Source organism: Acipenser ruthenus, chromosome 7, assembly GCF_902713425.1.
Source record: "Acipenser ruthenus chromosome 7, fAciRut3.2 maternal haplotype, whole genome shotgun sequence".
NCBI lineage: Eukaryota > Metazoa > Chordata > Actinopteri > Acipenseriformes > Acipenseridae > Acipenser > Acipenser ruthenus.
In genome coordinates, this window is record NC_081195.1 from 57,872,253 (window position 1) to 57,895,312 (window position 23,060).

The 23,060-nt window shown below is 35.8% G+C and overlaps 1 protein-coding gene across 3 annotated transcripts in view; it reads left to right on the plus strand.

The window, feature by feature from the left end:
- Window positions 1-23,060, plus strand: part of frmd4a (FERM domain containing 4A) — a 171,515-nt gene that overhangs the window by 34,270 nt on the left and 114,185 nt on the right. For 2 of the 3 annotated variants that reach the window (XM_059027373.1, XM_059027374.1), the window contains one exon: window positions 4,327-4,404. The exons of the other annotated variant lie outside the window; for it this stretch is intronic. In XM_059027373.1, coding sequence (XP_058883356.1) covers window positions 4,327-4,404 — 78 coding nt within the window. The remainder of the gene's footprint in view (window positions 1-4,326; window positions 4,405-23,060) is intronic. 3 annotated transcript variants of the gene reach the window in all.

Consider the following 23,060-nt stretch of genomic DNA (forward strand, 5'->3'; position numbering starts at 1 on the left):
CTACATCTTTGGTGCTATATCCAAGTGCTGTGTGGCACTGTAATACGCAGCATCCATAAAATGCAGATGTAAGTCATTTGGAACAAAAGTATTGCTGCAGAGCTAGTTAACAAAATGTTCCACATGAGGTAAACCAATTATTATTATTATTATTTTTTCCTGTTCGTGATTTTTGAATAGGTGTTTTTTTTTTTTTTTAATTACAGATGTTTTTGCTCTGCTGACACAAATGCGTTTGTACTGCTTGAAACCCCTGTCAAAAACACACTTTATCACCAGCTCATGTTGAATGACTTCTTTGCAAACACTTCCAGCTAATTCAACTGTGTGCTTAACATCTGCAATTGTGAATTCTACTATAGCTACCCTAAAAAATAGCATTTGGGAATTCTCATACCATTAATCAATGATGCTCACTGACCAATATTGTGTCTCTACCTATTTCCATATAGTTATCGATATGACTGCACATGGCTGTCTGTGAATGTGTTAGAATGGAATTGGAATTCCTGAGTGAGGTGCCAATGCTTATTGATCCCTTTGCATTTTTGTTCGATTCTGATGTTTGTTCAGCATGAAATTGATTATATGTTTGTGTTGTAGCATATCTGTATATGAACTGGGTTGCAAACTTAACATTAACAAATGGGGCTGATCTACTAAACATCCATGTGTATAATATCACTTTGCACTTCTTGCCTCTATACTTTGCCAATTCAGAATGTAGAAGCAATTCTGTTTCTGTCCTAGCCCTACACATTCCAGTAGGTGTTGCTCCAAGCAAAGGGAATCAAACAATAAATAGTACTGTAAAACATACTGCATGAAAAAAGCTTTCTGGAGGTGAACAGCCCCCCTGAACCACAACAAAAGAGTTTCTATAGCAACCTACCAATAGCCTAGACATACTCAAAAACAAATGCCAAGGTGTGCTTTTAGTGAGTAGAGCTCTCTACCAGTCCTAAAAATATTAAACTGAACAACTGTGTTGTTAAATGGAATATTTCAGTATCTATTAATCAGCTACAGTCTGTACTTGATCCTGAAAAGTATAGGCACATTACACAATGAAATACATGGTTATATATAAGCTATTGCTAGTCTTATACTTGCTCCTTGGGGAAATATGCTAAAGTATTCATACTTATTAAGGATTTGAATTAAACAAAACATCTGGGAAGGGGAAAAAAAACTACAAGATTTAAAACCTAAGTGTTACTAAGGAGACTGATGAGTTCAAAGGTTTTCATAATGGATGTTGCTATGCGCGTTGTACTGATGTTACCATAGCAACAGTCTGACGCTGCCTTTTGTGTAGCTGCTGTTTTTGATGGTCATGTGGATGCTGTGTTCTGCAGCTGATCTTGTTGTCCTAATTAGTAGAATGGTGGATATAAGTCATTGCTGGTACTTTCACAAGGATTAATTCCTGTCTTTACACGATAGACCTGATCCTAACTGATTACTGCTCCTTTGAGACGTCATTATCCTGGGGGCTGACGGTTGCCTTCATTGTTGTTGATGCTGGATATTTTTTCCTTGAACATGCCAGCAATATGTTCTAGTTTCTTTTCATTCCACCAATTTTGGTGGGGAAACAGAAATGATGCAAAGATAAAGTGTTACTACAGTGCATTGTCACCCCCCAGCAGTAAAATACCATTGATGTTCTGTTTGTTATAAAATAAGTGAAAAGCATGTACTCTGCAACGCACACCATGGTGTCTTTAACAAACTGAAAGCAGATGGGACCTTTATTTTCAAATCTAATTCACATGACAGACCCTTTCTGGACATTAAAGCTCCCATGGCACTTGTCAGACTATAGCACGGGTGTTGACCCTGGCGCCCTGACTGAATTCCCAGAAGAAGCTTCACAGCCTCACCACAGCATGAAGTTAGGTCCTCTGTGAAAAAACAGTTGCGCTCTTAGAGCTGAAAATATCGCATAAACACATTAGTGGTGGAACGAACGTGGGTGTTGTCATGTTTGAACAAATATTCAAGCTGAAAATGTATAATATTGCACATTAGTACAGTAAAGAAACCTCATACCCCATCGAATTACATTAGAATCAAAAGAGAGAAATTGTACAGTATATTAGAATAAATCAACACTAAAATGTATTTAAGTAAATATTGCAGTCAAACATCCAAATGCAACCACTTCACTTGTATTTATACGTGAAATGTATATGCAATTAATTTTATTGCCGAAACAATTTATCTGAAAAAATTAATGGAAAGTCAGTTTTACATTTTCTTCACACAATAATGGTTATGTCATAGATGAATGGTTTTCTTTAAAATGCCCTTGAATACATACTGTATACCTTTACAACAAAATAACTTGAATATAGAAACAACATAGTCTATATCACAGGTGGAGACAGAGTTGTATTCACAAAGAGGGCTGCTTAAATTATATATATATATATATATATATATATATATATATATATATATATATATATATATATATATATATAATTTTTTTTTTTTTGCAGTTATATAACTTTACGCCACTTATAAAATTCAACTTGTACGTGACCTACTCTGTACACACAGTGTTACACCCACACACAGTAAATCATATTGTTTGTTCATCAACATAATACAAACACAAAATGCTGTACTGTTAAAATGTATTACAAGTTGTTAACATAAAATTATTTGATGTCGTACTAACATCATCTTGTATGAATAATAATATACACCGATACATGGCACCAATTTATAGTTGTAGTTGATCTTGTGCTACGTTTTAGGTTTTGTGTGAGAGTTCATTTATTGGAATGCAGAAGACAAAGTAGGAGTGGAAGGAATGAGGGAGTATGGCACAGTCTGAACTGCCATGGTAATGTTTCTTTCACTGCTCAGCAATAACACTGCCGTCATTTATTCAGTCATTTTTTTATCCTCAATGTGTTTCAAAACCAAACTCAGCTGTGTATTTGTTTTAAAATGTATGGTTCCAAATGCTAGCATGGGGTTTCCCCCAGTGGACATCTTCAGAACAAAATTGCTGCCTAAATTCTAAGTGTTATGGGGGTGAGAAGACTGAAGTTAATAAGGTGGAGCAAGGGGACATGCAGTGCGGTTATAATATGGTTTGGATCTTGACAGCATCATGATTTCCATGGTGGATTGTACTAGAGAGGCCATCTCCAGCAAGTGTATATATACAAATATTAAAGGAAGCCTGAATCACATTGCTAGGCAGCCTTCCCAGAATAACTAAAATCCACAAAGCTTTTTATACCTTTTTATTACCTTGCCTCTATAGAATAAATTATGTTACGGGGGAGCCTAAACCTACAGCATGTGTTTGTTATTGGTAGGTAGACTGTGTGACGAAAAGTACCTCTGACATTCTGGAAATTTCTCTGTTAAAACAGGACCTGGTTTTAAAAAAAAACTCAGGGGAACAGCTACAGTGAAGTCTCCTTGGGATATCTTTGCATTCTGTGACAGCTGTTCTCAAGAATCTGCATAGTATCGCTCTGAGTAGAATGTTTTCTTATAATGTACCTGATTTATGCTACAGAAATAGAGCAGCAGAAATGATCTGCTATTTATACCTGTATATGTTGTGTATTAAATATTCAGCCATGTTTTTCCGTTGCTTTAAACATTTATTTTCCTATGTTGATTTTGCCTAAGCTTACACTTGGACTTTACAGTACTGTAGACGACAGTGTTAAAGGGAACTGAATGATTTTACAGCCAATTACGTAATCTGTAAATTACTGTTGTGAAGGAAGTGCTATTCCTTTACTTTCTGCAGGTGTGTTTTTTGTTTTTGATTTACTATTTCAGGAATGGATTAAATGGATTATAAAGAGAACAATAACAAAAATCAACAGCATTGTAAAATGTGGGTGTGAAGAGATAATACCAGGTTGGGGACACTGAGTCATATGTTGTTCAAGGAGAAAATTAAGATGATTGGGTTGCTTCGAGCAAAAGTCTCCTGTTCTGGAAAATAATTGTGCCTGTTAATCACCTTCTAGTGCATCCTTTGTGACCTGATCACAGGGCTTGGACGAGAGAACACTTTCCCTCCATTGCTGTTGAATGAGCTGCGTAAAGACTAGGATCGTTTGTCACTGAACAGGGAACAAACATAGCTGGGGGCAGAATATGCAGAGAGAGGCACAGAAGAAGGCTACACCAGGAGTTGTGTGTCTATAGCTGCACACAGGATTCAAGTTAAGCAGGTTCTGTGTGTTTACAGTTCATGTAAATGAAGGGAATCGCTCAGTGTTTTTTTGTGTTTTGTTTTTTTACGGTGGCTATTCATGTGGGGATGCTTGAATATTGAAGAGACACATAAAGGATATTAAGGTTTGGCATGAAAAAGAAGCCAAAATGGAAGGACTTCTTTCTCCAATGAGAATGAAGGTAGGTTAAAAAATAAATTATTGCTCTTTTGGTTCTGCTTAGTGCTTCTGAAAGAATGGGGGGATTCAAGCATACTTCTGTGAATGGGGAGCCTCAAGGAGCTTTTGTTTGCCCAGAAACAGCCCTTTAAAGCACGGGGAGGCACCCAGTTTTTGAGAGAATGACTTGAAGAGTTAGTGGGAAAGGTTTTTTTTTTTTTTTGACATTGCGAGCCTCAAGACATGACTTGTTTATGGCTGACTGTGTTTACAGTTGACTTTGTGATAGGGGAGAAAATAACTAGATAGTAAATAAAATATATTTGTAACCTTGCCAGTAGGGCTATCTGGTTTAGTTTTCTTTTTTTATATTAAATAAACAATTAAATATTGGTTTATAAATAACACATTGCCTCAAAGGAGCCTTGGATCCTAAAGTGTGTATGATTACACTGTATTCAAAAGTACATTTTACAATTTTGAAATATAGCTTTTTTTGTTTTTGTTTTTTGCTATTCAATATGTAATTGAATAGCAAATAGCATGGTGATGGACTTGAACCTTAAATTTAGAACAAAATGAATTTCAAATTACACAATGAGCTTTATTTATATAAAGGAGTTTATTCTCTGCTTAAATGTTTGTACAGACAGTAAAAGAGAGTTGAAAAAAGTAAAGCATCTAAACATGCAATAAATGTGTTTCTGTGGCAACATATACGCTTTGGTGGCCTGATAAAATGGGATTTTAATGTTGCCATGTTAGTTTCAAAAATCTCTTGCCAGTTTGCCCTTTGTGGATTCTAGGATGATTAATGTTCTGGGTGCGTTGCAGTATTCAGTGACGTCCTTTGCCAGGCTTTGTAACTGCATGGTTAATATTTCTCAGGAGACTTGCTGAAATTTTAACCCTTTACAAGCAGTGCAGTCTAGGCCAGTAGTGCTTGATTTGTTAATTGTGCATTTTTTTCAATAATGTGCTACATCTAATATATTTTTGAATATTATTATTATTATTATTATTATTATTATTATTATTATTATTATTATTATTATTATTATTATTAGGTGTTTGCTTGTATAGTAACATATATTCTATCAGTTTTCATATGTTAGACTTCTCTATTTTCTTATATATGCTTGCCGTTAGCAAAGTACAGTAAGTGTGGAGTAGTGGTTAGAGCTCTGGACTCTTGACCAGAGGGTTGTGGGTTCAATCCCCAGTGGAGGACACTGCTGTTGTACCCTTGAGCAAGGTACTTTACCTAGATTGCTCCAGTAAAAACCCAGCTGTATAAATGGGTAATTGTATGTAAAAATAATGTGATATCTGTATAATGTGAAATAATGTATAATGTGATATCTTGTAACAATTGTAAGTTGCCCTGGATAAGGGCGTCTACTAAGAAATAAATAATAATAATAAAAATAATAACAGTAAGACTGCTGGCTTATAAGCCCAGGGGAAATTTGTAAAGAGTAAACAAGGTTTACATGTGTAGCGTGAACAAGGTTTTATTTGTAAAGAGTGAACAAGATTTAAATTTGTAGAGTGAACAAGGTTTATTCTGTTGGGGCTTGTTATTGAATCATAGCTGCAAGTATTTACCATAGAGGCGTTTCCCCTTTAATATCATTCCCATTAGCATTATGAACATATGGCTTAAAGTTTTCGAAGTCTAAACCAGACTAATAACTGTTCGAAGGGTAAGGCTGTTGTGTAGGCCCTTTTGTGGTCTATAACCAGAGGGGGCTGGAATTATTATATTAGCTGCAGCATTTAAGGTTAATCTTTATTTGATGACCTCATGACATTCTCGCACACGGTTTCACTGATACAGTATGGGATTGAGCCTGAAGTGATGCTGTTTTTAAAGCGAACTAATCTTATGCCAGTAATTGGTTTTACCAGGTTATGCACTGATCCATTACCCACAGCTAGTGTTTAACAAACATGTGAAGAAGAGCATCTGAATGTTGAACTATTTTACTTATGTAGATGGAATTTGACAAGCTCTCCTTTTCTGGCTATAAAGATCGTATTTGGGAATTGCTTAGAGCCTCTTGCCATTGTTTTTCCTTTAGTCCACGTTAACATATAGATGCGTCTTATTTGTGTTGCTCTTTTTTGTAGGCTGCTGACTAAGTTTGAACTACACATGTATTATTGTGTTGCTTGTATTTGTAATTGTTATTTTTTCATTTATATGTCTTGATTAACAAAGATCAATGGTTACGCGGATGAGGAGACTTACCCACGCACTTTGGAACAGGTGGTGGAGATAGTCCCTATTTATGAAAGGGGAACATTGTGAGGTGCTTAGACGGCGTTGAAATACCATAAGTGTTTGTTGCCCGAGCCCCCAGGTTGAAGGACAATAGATCTGGCTATAAATAAAACATTGAGTTAATATAATGAAATACTAATATAATGAAGTATGTAATTCTGAAGACAACCAATAGATCTATGCTCAGTGAAATGCATTTTTCTTTTATATTATCTGAACTGTCTGCCATTTACTATAACTGAGGGGTTATTGTTATATATTTATAGTATTGCCTAAGGTGTGTTAGGAATAGATTAGAATATGTGTTATTATAAATTATACCAAAAAGGCTATTACATTATACTATGTAATAGACTTACATGGATTAAATCATGGGTGCTTAATACACTTATACCTTGCTATTTGCATAATTAACTCGTAAATATTAATGCGACTACCAAAAAGCAAAAGAATAGTTAACAGGGTTAGCATTCTTATATAAGGTACTCAAGATTAAATTAATGCAGGGTTATCATTACAGTAAATCTTTTTTTTCACAGACAGAATCTGCTGCTGTTAAAGTAGACTATATTCCAGAATGTCTGGGTGGATATTTATTGACAAGGTAATTGAATTATAAGCATATTGGATTTATTAATCAGAAAAAAAAAATGATAAAAATGAAGCCTTCCTTCCCTAACCTGATTTTCAGTGCCAGTTTTTATTACTATAACCATATGTTAATTAGTATCCATTTTAATCAGTTCTGTTGGAATACATTTTAAAATTGGTTCATGCCTATAACCTCAAGAAGTTTAAGCAGCTGCTGATAAGAAAAGGCTTATAGAAAAGATTGGGTTGGTGTGAATTTTAATTTTCATTTCAATATTAAATAGAACAGCCAATGGCTAATTTAAAAGGGAAAATAACTCAGTTCTAAATGTTTTGTATGATATGATATATATATAGGTTGATAAGAAGAAACAATATTTAAAAAATAAAATAAAATAAAAATAATGTACACAAAAAGTTTAAATGATTAAAAATAATAATTTATTTCAGGACATTTCGGGCAAAAGCCCTTCTTCAGCTGTGTAGAAAGAAAAGTAACACAGTGCAGTAAACTTGTTGATTTTCAAAAATTCTGAGGATGACGTTAAGATGATGTCAGAATAGAATGTTCATTCCAAGAGGCTCCAGAGTTGCTTTGCTTCCGAGTATAATTTGTACCAAAACACTGACTGATTATTGCTGTTGAAGTGCTGGGCTACTGGAAATGTCAAAGTGTTGATTTGAATGCTTTCTAAATTTTGTAAATGCTCCACTAAACAATCTGCTAAACGTTTTTTCGTTTCCTCAATGTATAATTGGTTGCATTTTGTGCAAATGATGCAGTACACTACTCCTTTAGAAGTACATGTAAAGGGCTGGTGGATGTGGAGTGAATATATATATATATATATATATATATATATATATATATATATATATATATATATCCTGTAGTTTAGCGGAGATGTCACAGTGAGCAGACCAACAGATTAACAGATTGAGGCAAGCAATGTAATATTCCTTCAGTTTATGGTACCCCTTGATAAGAAATGTAAATTATTACTTCAAATATACTTTTTTCATTAAAGCCTAGAGCACAGAATGTCTAATAAATGGTATAGAAACATTTTTGTAAGTAATGAAATGTTTTTTTTATATATAAAAAAATTGCTGGATCTAGGAAACATCCAGGAATTTGTAATATTACAAATATGGTACAATTTGCCGCTGTCTTTCTTATCATAAACACAGATAATACTTTATTTTAAGCGTAATCATGTACACACACAGGGTCAGTTGGTTTTAGAAATTTAAACTATGAGCAGTCAAGAGAAAATTGGATAATGGATTGATATTATAGTAATTTAAATGCAAGTGATTTACCCCTGTAAAAAATTAGGACACATTATTAGTACTAGTGCATATATTGATTGTGACCATGCTTGATTATTTCCTATTTTATACTAAATCAATATTACTGCATAAGCTGGTATGCAGTTTGGGGCCATTTTCTTCTCAGAGCTCATTCGCAAAATAAACATTTAATTAAGTAAGATTTTCAATTATTTTTTCATAATTGAAAAAGTGCTGTATATTCTTACATTGGAAAATGAAATTGTGAGAATGGTACTACAGTATAGGGGCAATTATTATTTGATATAGTCTAACTGCATTAATATGGAAGAATTAATTTAGACTGTCAAGGGTGACTGAACAGCCATCTTGTGATCATTAACAATGGGGAAGGGGGGATATGTTCTGTTTAATATTGTAACCATTACACATTTTAAAAAGAGATAAAGAGCTTTTATAACTGAATAAATACACATACAAGTGCTGTAATACTATTATTTGAAGGCTAATATTGTTTGACTTAAATACATTTCTGAACAATCAATGGGAATAACTGTCAGAATTGACAGTAGTTTTAAGTAAAACTTCTGTCAAATGAGCTCATATGCAGAATTCATCACTGGGGGAAAAGCTTTAGATAGATATTATTGTTCAGGCTTGAGTTCAGGTAAATATTGGGACTTGGGTTCGACCCACATCACAATTATTCACTTGGGCTTACAAAGGCATGCTGAGTATGGTTACCATGGCACTGATCAAATATGAACTGTCTGTGTTGAATTAAAAGGGGACACTGGTGTTGTTTTTGTACCACTGCACAAAACATTTGAGTTATTTAAATGTCACTGTAAATTCAGTTGTGTCAATCTTGCATTCCTGCTTGTTCACGCTACACATTTTCCGTGTCACTTGTCAAGCATTGTCCATGGCAGAACTTTCATTTTGGCTTTAAGCCACCAGGACTGTGTTATCTCATATTCAACTCGATCAAACTGTTGAAAGTCATATTAGATGACATTGAGGTCTATTCAAAGAAAGTAAACAGTGGCAGATCCGAATACCACCACAATTGAAATATTAGGAGCAAGCCTTTTATTTTAGTTTTAAAGACAAAAGCACACTAAAGACACAGTATTAGAAATGTTTGTTTTCTCAAAGTCTCCTTCTTCAATGATTTGAATGATTTGTTAAAAGAGTAAGTAGCGGAGTTCCGAAAAAATATATCATTACACATCCCCAATGTATTGCTACAATGTACCTGTCATTTTTCTTTTCATTGTTAACATACTGACAAGTTTTTACACTTATAACTCTAAAGTCTGTTTCAAAGCTCTTTTCAAAATGTCCGCTCAAGTGCACTGAGAAGGATTATTGCCCACATTGTCAAACAGGTAAGACAGCAATAACGATCCATGAGTGGCCAGAGCACTTGCTGTTATACTTGCTTTCTGTTTTTAAAATCGCTCTTCCTGCAGTGATTTAGAGGACAGATCTCAAACCCCAGTGCACTAGAGCAGACATTTTGAAAAGAGCTTTGAAACAGATTTTAAAGTTAAAAGTGTAACAAGTTGTCAACATGTTCACAATGAAAAGAAAAATTACAGGTATATTGTAGCAACACATGAGAATGTGTAACGCTACATTTTTCAGAAGCCCGCTACTCACTCTTTAAGATCAATTGCCCAGGTCTCATTATCTTAATCTTGATTTTTCTCCTTTTATTAAAATTACCCATGTTTTTTGGTTCTCTGTTGTCTAAACTGACTTTCTGTCTTTTTCTGCCCAGTGTAATGTTATACAGTCTATAGAATAGCCACAATATGTCTTTCTTGTGTAATGTATTTTAGTGTAGTTAATATATTCTGCATTGCATGGTATACTGATTGCTTTTTAATAGAGGTAAAGTATTTTGGTGTAATAACTGTAGCAATCAAAACGAGTTTAACCTTTAACTCTTCAAATTGAAATATGTTACTGTAAACACTATACTGTGCACTTTGAAAAATATTAGAAGGTTTGGTTTATAATTAAATGACCTCCTTCCTTGTAATGAAAGCTAATTTAAGGTCCCTGTAATGCAAACAGCACAGGATTCCATGTTATGCACAGTAATGACGGCATATTAAATACAATTGTATACAGATAAGTCTTCTGTAGACCCAGCAACAGAATATATCAATCAATCAATCAATCAATTAATTAATTATTATTATTATTATTATTTATTTCTTAGCAGACGCCCTTATCCAGGGCGACTTACAATCGTAAGCAAAAACATTTCAAGCGTTACAATACAAGTAATACAATAAGAGCAAGAAATACAATAACTTTTGTTCAAGTAAAGTACAAGTTTGACAAACCACAATTCAATAATACAGCAGGTAATAGTGATAGTTACATCAGGATATGATTAAATAGTGATAGTTAATCTTTATTTTATATATAGCACCTATAGTGGACCACCATCATAAAGCACTTTACAAGATAGTGAGGAACAATGCATAATACATTAAATACAGGGCATATTACATTAAATACAAAGCTAGGATGTGAATTCTAAGCATTGTGGATGTGTGTATCATACGGAATCATACAAATAAGATGATTTAGACAACAGCTAATAACAGATATCAGGCTTAAAGAGCATTGAAATCAAGAGAGAACAAGTGGGTGAGAGTTGACTGTGAACGAGCGACTGTGGGAGCAACACACACTAAAGCTGGGAGAGAGTTCCAGAGAATCGGCGCCATGAAGCTAAAAGAGCACTCTCCGAGTGTGGTGGACTTTTGCTTGGGTATAACAAGTAAGCCAGAGTCAGAGGACCTCAGCTAGTGTTCAGGGACATAGCGGGTCAGCAGGTTGGAGAGATACTCTGGACCTGTGTGATGAAGGGCCTTGTAGGCAAGCAGGAGAATTTTGAAAGTAATCCTGAACTTTTACAGGTAGCCAGTACAGCTGGGCAAGACGGGGGTAATGTGATCATGTTTTTTTACATCTGGTAAGGATGCTAGCAGCGGCATTTTGAACCAGCTGCAATCGGTTTATGGCACATGCCAGAAGACCACCATAGAGAGAGTTGCAGTAGTCGAGTCGAGAGGAGATGAATGCATCAAAGGAGAGGTTACTATCCAGAAGTACACCAAGGCTTCTTACAGTGGGGGAAGGCAGCAGCAGACAGTTTCCAAGGTTCAAGAAAGCAATATTGAGATTCTTGAGTTGAGTTTTCGATCCTACTAGAAGAAGTTCAGATTTGTTAGTGTTGAGCTGAAGAAAATTGTCAGACATCCAGGCCTCGATGTCTTGGATGCAAGCTGAGAGCCAGACCATTGGTGCACTTGGATATGGGATGGAAGTTAGATAAGACAGCCGGGTCAAGGGAGGGTTTTTTGAGCGTGGCGTTACTCGGGCAGTCTTAAGGGCAGCAGGAACCAGGCCTGAAACAAGGGACAGGTTGAGAGTGTGCATAATGGAAGGAGCAAGGTCAGAAGCACAGAGACAGACGAGATTTGTTGGCCAGGGGTCCAAGGGGCAAGTGGCAGTAGTTGATTTCAACAATAGGCTGGAGACATCAGTAATGGAGAGAAGAGAGAGCAGGAGGGGCAATCGGAGGGGAGTCAAGGTGGTCAAGTACTATACTGGGTTTGTGGCAGGAGAGCGTAGAATAAATGGTGTCGATTTTGTTCCGAAAGAAAAAGGAGAAATCATGGCAGGTGAGAGAGGAGGATGAATGGGAGATGGATTTATCGATGGCTGGATGCAGGATTTGATCAATGGTTTTGAAGAGAATATTTGGTTTACTGTGTCACATATATATGATTTCAGAGAAGTGCTTCACCCTTGCAGCAGCGAGCGCACACCTGTAGCTACTGAGGTGATCGGTCCAAATCTCTCTGTGAAATGTTAGTCCAGACGACCTCGATTTCTGCTCAGACTTGCGGCAGGCAGACTTAAGCAGTCGAAGTTCGAGGGTATACCATGGACAGTTACGATGTTTCTTCAATGTTCTGTGAATAATGATCAGCTATAATTAAATGCTGCAGGGTGACTAACTTGTTTGTCAGGTACAGTAGGAGTGAAAAGTGTGTCACACATAAGTGCGCTATTAAAAAAGGAATGCATCTAAGAGGCACACCTTAGCCAATTGCAGAAAACATTTTTAGAGATTGCTGCAGCAACCTAACATAGAGATCACACAAAAACAGAAAGACTTGTAGGAAGACCCCTAGCTCAGTTTCTGAAGACAATTTAGTTCAGTTACATTTATGTCAGACTGCATGTCTATGTGAATATTTAGACTAAAACAAGCATAAGAAATTAGCAAAGGAGAATAACTGTTCACACATAGAATGCAAAGAACTGTGTTTAATCTTTGTGTGTGCTTTTGAAGTACTCTATATGCATAACCTGCATGCATAATGTTTACAACTTTAGCGATAAATTATTGCTCACATACAGTACCTCAGTGAAGCAACTGGAAGGCAAGTAATTGTCTAAAATTGTCATCTTATTTGCTTACATCAGGATAAAAGGAACATGCTACCAGAATAGTTCTCTGAGGGTAAATGTTTTATGTTGTCATGGCAACACTCCCATGAGCTGTACAATTTCCTGCTTGATCAATTCATGTAATTTCCTTGTTTTATGTTCTCAATATGTGATAAGAGAATTTTCTGCTTAAATCGTGTTATTTTTAAATTAGTATTTTTACCCCCAAAAAAATATTATCATGCAAATTCATGTTTCTGTTACCGGTAGTGAATAGTATAATTGAACTCTCGCGCTTTGAGATTATTAGAGCAAAAATTAGATATGCAAACATGAATTAATTCTGATAGAGTGCACAAACAGTTTTAAATTGAGGTTAGGGTGTTAAAACATTTGTAAAATAACCAATTGAGTACCCCTATTATTAGTGCACATTTTATAATTAGAACTTAATTTTTTCCATTTTCCCCTTTACTGCTCCCTTAATCTCATCAAACGTAACATTTAAAGCGTAAAAGTGTTGACATCCTGTCATCATACTCACAAGCTTCCAGCTAGACCAGTTCGAAGGGCTTACTTTAGTTGCATGAGAAATACATTTATTTCTATTTTCCAGCCTAACCTAACCTATACATTAACCCTCATCCCAACTATGAACCTCAACCTAACCCTATCCCATATCCTTTGCTGCATACATTTAATACCACTTTGCTATAATGAGAAGACATCTAGTAGATATTTTTTGCATTCAAGCATGTTCAGTGTAACTACATTTATTTTTTAAATGGCACAGTGATAAGATTTACTCCAGTTACTGTTTCTTTTTTCTTCTCCTTTTTACACTGGACAAAGCCTTAAATGAAAGTTTAGTTTTAGCAGGGTTATGTGCTGACCCCTGCAGCTGAGACAAGTTCTATAACTGCTCATGCAATCAAGCCCAGCTCTTTTGTACAGTGGTTAAGGAGCAGGCAGTAAATGATCACCAGTTCATGCACAGCCTCCACTCTGTTATACATTTCTGCCAAAATCTCCCCAAATAGAGACATTTTTGGTAGAAAATTCTGAAGGGGTGTGTAGTTTGGTCTTTTTTTTTTATCAGCGATTTGTTTTTGTATGGGTCTTTTAGAATTCACTGTTCATGGGTATCATCCTTTTAGTCTAATAGGCTGGACAGCACTGCATTAAAGTATGTGGAACAGCTTAAGTGTGGACAGGTAAACTGACACGGTATCGATACAGTTAAGTCAATATTCTGAAGCACGCGCATGTCTTGATTTACAGTTGATTTACAATACTGTAGCGTGCACGGGGGTAGGCAGCAGCAGGGCTGGTAGGTGACGTAATCACACACTGAGACATAAGCTCGATATACACTCCTTACAAAGGAGCCGGCTCTTTTGTACAGCAGTATCGGCGCTACGCTTTAGTGCGGGAGGTCCCGGGTTCGAGCCCGCCCTCCGCCTGTGTGAGGATTATCTCGCCCTGTGTGATGCGCCTGCCTGCGTTATCCGAAATCGCTACAATACTTTAAACATCTTTACATTTTACGGTGAGCAGTACCTTTATCGTGACTACACCAAAAAATGCCAAAATAAGCAACAAAATAATCCCACAAAATTAGTGATGATGACTAGGAGGTAAAGCGTACTGCAGAGCTGTGCCGCTCTAAAATAAAATCCTTTGTGAGGGAATATTAAAAAGCAAAAAAAAGACGGTTAATTGTTTTCACCTTTTTGTTCGTCTCACTCTTTCGCGTTCTGCTCATCTCTTAATAATGATTGAACACCAAAACAAAATACTGTACATGGACAGGACGGCAAAATATGCTGTATTACATAATAACAGATCCATTTTTAACAGATGGGACAGCGGTCGTCATGGAAACAAGTTCAGAACCCGAACACTGTTGATTTAAACATACATGAATGTGGACAGGTATATCACAACTGTATTTGTACTGTACTGGTATTGAAAAGTCAGTTAGGACAGAAAGTCGTTTCGTACGGTATATTCTATACCGAAACAAACTGTACTAGTATTGTATCGATACTAGTGTGAACAGGACTTAAGATCTTCTATTTATAGCTAAATAATCATTTGATCTAAAAACTGGGACCAGTATGCAGTAACCCTTTTCCTAACTTCACACATATTCTCTATAATTTCCACTCAATTCATCAATAAAAAAATCAGTTTGATGGACGACAGTTTGATTAAACACGCCACCTAACCTTTACTTTAGATGCCCATACATTCTGGTTTATGCTTCACTGTGTGACAATCATCCTGGGTTCATTGCAAAATTACAAAAAGCATCACCAATGGGGGGCAGGTTGAAAATGGGGCAGGCTGGACCATCTTCAACTTAAATGTAAATGTAATGTAAATGTACTTTATGCTAATATGTCACTGAAAACTGTTCACAATACATTCCCAGTGGTTTGGGCATTTTAGAATACGCATAGATTGTTGTCTGAAGATTTCTTTTAAATTCTATTGATTGCTGACTGTTCTTGTTCCTGCACTTGTCTATTTTGGGCTTTTTGATGAAATGGATGAGATTACAAGTTTACAAGGCACAGTATCCTGATATTATATCAACATATAGTACAATAAACCACATGTGTCATATAATACTTATATGGTACCATGGCACTCTAATAGATGACCACTGTATATTGGTTTGCAGCATTATATGTCAATATATATTTATTATTATAGCAGTTATGATAAGGTAAAGGCCTTCACTGATATTACAAAACTGGTAAAGAACGATGTACAATTCTGAGCCCTTGCATTAGCATTCTGATATTTATTTATTTTGTTACATTATATTAAAAGTTTGTTTCCCTTTGGACTGGGACTGGTTTAACATTGCATTAGGCCCCAACAAAGATTTCCCTTTTTGCACTATTTTGCTTATTAGCAGTTTATGAGTAGACACAACACACAGAATGGATGTTTAAAAAGAGAGTTTCTCCTAATAAACAAAGCATTTGTAGCCATCCGTGGCTAAGCTTTTACATTTCTGTTAGCCAGTTGATAACCTTATCAAGTCTGCCACATGGGTTCCTTTGCTAATGCTCATTGTATCTAATGAGCATTAGCAAAGGAATAATATTAGGGTTAGTTATTAACAATAAAAAATCATTCTGGAAAATAAATTATTATTTTTAACATAAGCTGGAACCATGACAGTGGCCTCTATTCCTGTAATTAGTGCAACTTCAAACAATGCAGCCATTTAATAACTCCCTGTGCAATTGTACATAATTATTATTGTTACACCCACTGAGCGAGTATAAAAGTTAAATAAAGGAGGGGGTATCCTTGTGATTTGAAACAGAACACATTTTAATGGTTTGTTTACTATCATCTTTGTATCTCAAAGCAGCTAAGAATTGTGGTTGTCTTGTTATGGTTACATAACTGTGTTGGTTGGCTTTCACAGTGGCACAGAACATCTATTTATGGAAACATCCTGACTTTTTCTAATGTGATAATGCAATAATTATACAGCAGATTTTAAATATGGTTGTTAGTCCTATAACCGAAATAAAATGTTTTTCTTATGTAATATGAATAATGGCTTTTGTATGTGCCTGTATGAACTATATACTAACACAGCCTAGTTAAATTAAACAGGGACCTCTGGGCTTCAAGTAATATTTATGCATGTTATTTATGGTATGTGCAGAAGAGATGTGATGAACCTGAATTTGAAACATGTTGAGGGAAAGTATGCAATCATAATAAAAATGTGAAAATGTGGAAAAAGTTAAACATTACAAATGTACCCCGAATGCCAGTAGACGGTTAAGAAAGCAGTAGGTGGAATGTAAGATGAACCTATTAGAATACACTTATAATTGTGCCTATAGTGGTTTCTATGCAGCTCAAACACTTAATAATTTCAGTGTATCTAAGTACTGTAATTAATTGATTAAATCACTACATTCAGTACAATACTTTCTCCATGGCTACTATAAATAACTTTTAATGTGTGGGCATTGAAGCATAAAATTGAATCCCTGTGTTTCATAATGTTCTCTATTTTATTACCCTGCGTTGTCAATCCTCAAAGCAGTTGGCAGTGTTCGCTAGTCTAACAGACCTTTTGGGTTCTGTAAAACACCAGGGTAAAGGGACTTTAATTACTGTATAGCCATGGAGATAGCCACTATACACAAAAGAACATTACAAAAAAATATGTTTAAATGGCATTTGAACTTATTTACTCTTTAACTGTAATTAGTAATGGGCAAGCTTTGAAAAGCTAAGATTTGAGCTCTGTTCAATACAATTTTCCAGGCCCTTTCTTAAAAGCGTTGTCTCTTTGCCTCATTATCACCCTCGCCGCAGAGCAGTGTTCACTCTCCGGGGGCTGGTGGGACTATGACTGATGTCTGAGGATCACACAAATGGGATTAAATCGTGTGGGGGTGAAAAAGAAGCCTTTGATCAAAGGTTACACTTCCTTTTCCTTCCTGTTCATACTGTATCTTACCAGAGACACGCTTTAGCAGCAGTTTCATCATGAAATTCAAACAAGCTTGGTTTGAGTCACAAACATTCCTATTTACTTCATGACTTTATCCCAGAAAGAACCTATGTGAGCCTCAGACTGTAGTCCAATATACTGTACATGGACAGCACATAAAATAATCACACATTCATTGTAATTTTTTATTAGCAGCTGGTACCCTTTCAAATGTATCTGTCATTGTTTGACCCATTTGTAACTCTAGAGGTGGCTTGGTGTTCAACAATCTCATGTACAGTATGTGCCTGAACTCATGTCCCAGTATTGTCTAAGGGGGCACTGTGCTGCCATGTTTTAAGTGAACCGCTGAAACAAGGATGGCCCTTAAGAACATATGTCAGACATCTAAGGAAGAGAAGGTTTGTTAAACTGTAGGGTCTGGACACTTTATTGTGAAATATGAGGAAATAAAGTTGACACATCAATAGGCAATTTTATGTAAAGGACCTTGGTTCAAAACATCTTGGGCCTCCTGTCAGACTTGTGAGCAAGAAAACTTTGTTTTCTTAATGCAGTCCAAATACATCTGGCCTGTTCAAATTTCCCAAGTAGATCTTTGTTTCTTCACTGTGATACATGTGGATAGGATATGTGGATAGGATTAAATGATGCATTTTTGGTACTATATTTAAAACGGTAAAACAAATACAGTACTGTAATAACATAACAAAAACCCAACCTTCATTAAAATTCTGAGGGAGACTATTTTATCCACCTTTTACTAGACAAGACAATTAGGATCATAGTTTACAAGCCAGCTTCATTATGCCAAAATTTATGTGCAAGCCACACCAGAAAACATCAAAATGCTTACTCAACTGCAAATGATTAAAACAGTGACTACATGAAGAATACAGTGAGGACTGCCTGAATGTTATTGGTGTCATCGCATGTGAAGGAGACAAATTGTAAACTATTATTATTATTATTATTATTTATTTCTTAGCAGATGCCCTTATCCAGGGCGACTTACAATCGCAAGCAAATACAAATACATTCAAGTGTTACAATACAAGTCATACAATAAGAGCAAGAAATACAATAATTTTTTTCAAGTGTGACAAACCACAATTCAATAATACAGCAGATAATAGTGAAAGTTACATCAGGATATGATTAAATAGTGATAGTTACATCAGGATATGATTAAGTACAAAATACTACAGGTTAAACACTTGGCAGATTACAATATTCTGAAGTACAGGATTAAATGTAGTAAAATAGGGGGCAGATAAGAGCAAAATAAAGCACATTTACATGAAGGGTGATAGTGTCCCAGGATACAACAGAGGAGTTCTACAGGTGCTGTTTGAAGAGGTGAGTCTTAAGGAGGCGCCGGAATGTGGTCAGGGACTGGGCAGTCCTGACATCTGTAGGAAGGTCGTTCCACCACTGCGGAGCAAGGGTGGAGAAGGAGCGGGCTCGGGAGGCAGGGGAGCGTAGCGGAGGTAGAGCCAGTCTAACTAGCTCAATACCAGTAATATCTGCAGGGCATTTACTAGTTAAATACGTACTGCTTATCTTTAGTCAGCGTGTACAGAAAATCTGAATTTATGAACTTTGACATACGATAAGGGATTTACAGTAATCCTTTACATATTGAATGATATAAAACATATATCCAGAGTTTAGCAGTGATTTTAAAGGCAAGTGTAATTACATTGCAAAGCTGTAAATGATCTATTAATATCATTAACTGCTACTAATTTACATTTATTTTTTCAATCTGCCAGGAAGCAAGGCATTAAGGAAGCACAAAATGTAATTCAACTTAAAATGTGCTGTGAAGTTTATATTAAAATCTGGAAGATGATAAATGAAATGTGTGACTTTTATGCATTACAGTTTCAAAAGCGGTTTAAGGAAGATAAGTATTTCCCTGTTACCAGCAGAGTGCGCTCTTACTTGATAAGCATGACTGCAAATCGAGCAGCCAGATAAAAAGTAATCCTTACCTGTGGTAATCTCTTTAAAGTGTAATGTAATCAGTGTTTTTAAAATATGGGTCCCTGGAAATGTTCTGAATGTGCTTGCTTGTGAGTGCTAGTTAGGAATATTTAATGCAAATAATCAGGTGCACTGGATTTTTATCCATCACAGTTATTATAGTAATTATACCCTGCCGTGTATTGTATTGTGTATTTGTGTATTGCACATGGTGTATTAATAATTGTGTCCGTGTGTGTATGTGTCCGTGTGTGTTTTCAATGATTTTAATTGAGACAAGTTTTGTTCATTTGTTGGTATGTGCCTGGAAATATTGGGGTTTTTTTTCAAAATAAAAATAGGTGACAAAAGATTACTTGGTTATTGTTGTCCAAATCAGGTTTTTCTTGACTGTATATGTGTGTAAGCTTGGAGTATGATAAGGGTGGGCTAGAAACAAGGAAAAATGGGACAAAGACATTTAATCATTGAATAATTTATGTTAGTGTTTTTTCTACAGCTGTCACATTTGAGAATATGTTATGTGTTGCATTCTAATGTGTAATTTATTCATAAATATCTAATAATCCAACCAGTTCAACTGGAAGATAATTAGAAGGATTTATGAATTCCCATATTAGCATGGATGATTTATGCCAGACATCAAAGAACCCCAGCCTGCTGCACATAGGATTGATCAAATGGAAAGGGACCACCGACAATCAGCTGTGCTCCATATGAACGTGTCTGTGCTTGTTTGCGATGCAGAGTAATGACAGGCACTGGGGACATGGTGACACTGTGAGGATCTGTGACCTTTTACAAACACTTTTCATCTCTGCTTTTATCTGCGGATGCAGAGTTTAAATTTAAGTCAAGATTACTGAAAGCCATTTTGATCTGGCAGTTCTTTGGGGTAGAGATTGTTTTTTGTGTCCTCAGTGCTTCTAGTGGATTGTACTCCTCAACAACAAACTGTCTGTAAAGAGCTTAAATTCAAACAGAATATCATTCTCTTGCACTTCATCGCTGTGCAGTTTCATGTCTATGAAGTGCCTCTTGTCAAAGTGGAGCGGGGTTGTTGGCCTTGACTATATACCCTCAAAGATTTACCCCTCCTCCATCCCCTAGAAAATGAGTGCATCCTCAAAGATACAGCCGTTTAAACTATCTTCAAACATGCTGTTACCATAAATAAGGTACATAATTGGACATAAGTGACTATTAAAAAACTAGTGGTCAAAGATCACCATTAACCATTTTTTTCCAGCAGCCCAGTCCTGAAGTACTACATAATATATAGGTGATGCCCCTTTATCTCATAACCCATACATTATGGGTGACATTGGGACACACCTGGTGTCTATTCAATTTATCTAAATAGTGGGGGATTATCTAAAATATTTATGATAATTATGAAAACCAACACATCTAACCGTCTCTTAATTACTGTTTATTTCTGTCAAACGCCAAGAGTGTCATATTTATCTTTGTTAAAGTGTTTCTCAGACACCCAAATTGTTAATTGTTAATATACTCAAAGAGAAGTAACTCCATTGAATGATTTATAGATTTGGACATTTAATCAGAAATCTGTATCTTATGGAGACTATGGGCTAGATTCTCAAAGCCATTTACTCAAAATTGTCATTAGCACATTTTTTTCAGATAGTAAAAGCACACCCAGTATAGTTACCAACCCAGAAATAAAGAACTCGGACATTTAATTTAGGGGAGCTTTAGAAAGACACAAAATGGGCTAATGATGATGATGTGGATTAATTGCTTTGAGAATGTAACCCTCTGTGCATTGTCTGGTTCATAACTTGATTGCTTACACACATGTATATTATAAATAAAATGGCAAAAAAGATGGTATTAGGTATTTTCATATATAGATTGCTGTAAAAAAGAAAATAATAATAATAATAATAATAATAATAATAATAATAATAATAATAATAATAATCCTGCACTATTGCAGTTAACTTGTGCAGCTGTATTTTAAATCTGCTTCCATTAAACCCAGTTGATTACAACATCTCACGACAAGATCAAAGCATGACAGTAGTGTGTTTTTAAAGAGACCATACTTATTAATAAAATGAGGAGAACTTATTGTACATCCACTGCTATTTTTGAATATTTTTATAAAACCTTAGAGTTGTTGTTTTTTGTAATGTAGCCTAATTGCCCAATTAATACTATGTTGTGTTCTGTTGTTACACAAAACACTGGTTAATGATCATAAGGCATGGGTTTAAGTTTGCATCACCAATTTAGAAAAACATCACTCATTTAGAAAAATAAACAGATACAGTGCAAATACAGTGGTGTAAGGAATGTTGTAATCTACCATTTTTAGGCATGCCCCAGAATAGTACATATACCTTGCATTCGTCATGGAGATAAAGGACAAAGGTCATGGGGTATCACATTCAATCATATGACCAAATCTCATTAAAAGCTTGCCCTTGCATCTTTTAGAGGTTACAGTGGCTTTCCTTCTGCTTCTTGGTATTAGAGCAGAGTGTTTCAATCACCAGGGCAACATGTTTGCAGAGCCTACTCTGGGCTGGCTCATAGGGCAGGCACTGTCTAGAAGCTCTTGGTTTAGCTTCACGTCCAACATCTTTCCGATTCCTAAATTCAGACATGCAGTGCAGACTGCAGAGTTATTTAATTGTAAAGATTAAAGAAGACTCCGAAGCAGCACTGTGCCTTGCACTGATTGCAAGTTAAATCCTTGGAGTCCCTGGGGTAGCTGAGCGTAGAGGGTTTTGGCTGCAGTTCAGCATTTTTAATAAAAAGTCTGGAGACCTGGGGTCTTCAGATTGTAATATCATTATGCACAAGACTGCAGAAGGAATAGCTTTTTTTTTTTGAGAAAATGCTTATGTTAATTCCACAAGCAAAACATTTAACAAAACAGGCAAGTCTTCAGGTTAGAAGGGTGTATATTCACTTTTGTATTCACAGATTAAAATATTATTTTAAAGAGTACACATTTTAAAATCACAATTCACATTGTTCTTATTAGATGGCAATTTGTTGAAGCTTTTGTTGAAGGATCTTTATCGGTAGTATGTTGCTACAGCAGCTACTGTACAGTAAACATGTGCAATACTAAACCAATCAAAGTCTTTTGTACCAATGCAATTGTATTAACTGACAACAGTCAACACATGGGTCAATATGCAATGTCTTCTTCATCATGTTTAATAAGACCCATCATCTGAACACCTCTAACAATATTACCCCCCCCCCCCCCCCCCCCCAGAGACCTTCCTGTATTGTACACTAGTTAGATGGAGAATAGACTTCTAGGGACTTCTTTGCTACCTCCTGAGCCACCAACACTCTTATTTATGTATAGCATACAAGATGAAGGAAAGAGAATAGTGGAACATAATCCAGGTCCCAGAAGGGCACGTCACTGGGGAAACTAAGAGATTATGGGGGTTGAGTGTCAATCACAGGGTGGATTACTTGTGGTAATCCAGACCTCTTTAATTGTGGATCCAGTTTACACATCTGGAGAATAATCAACTGA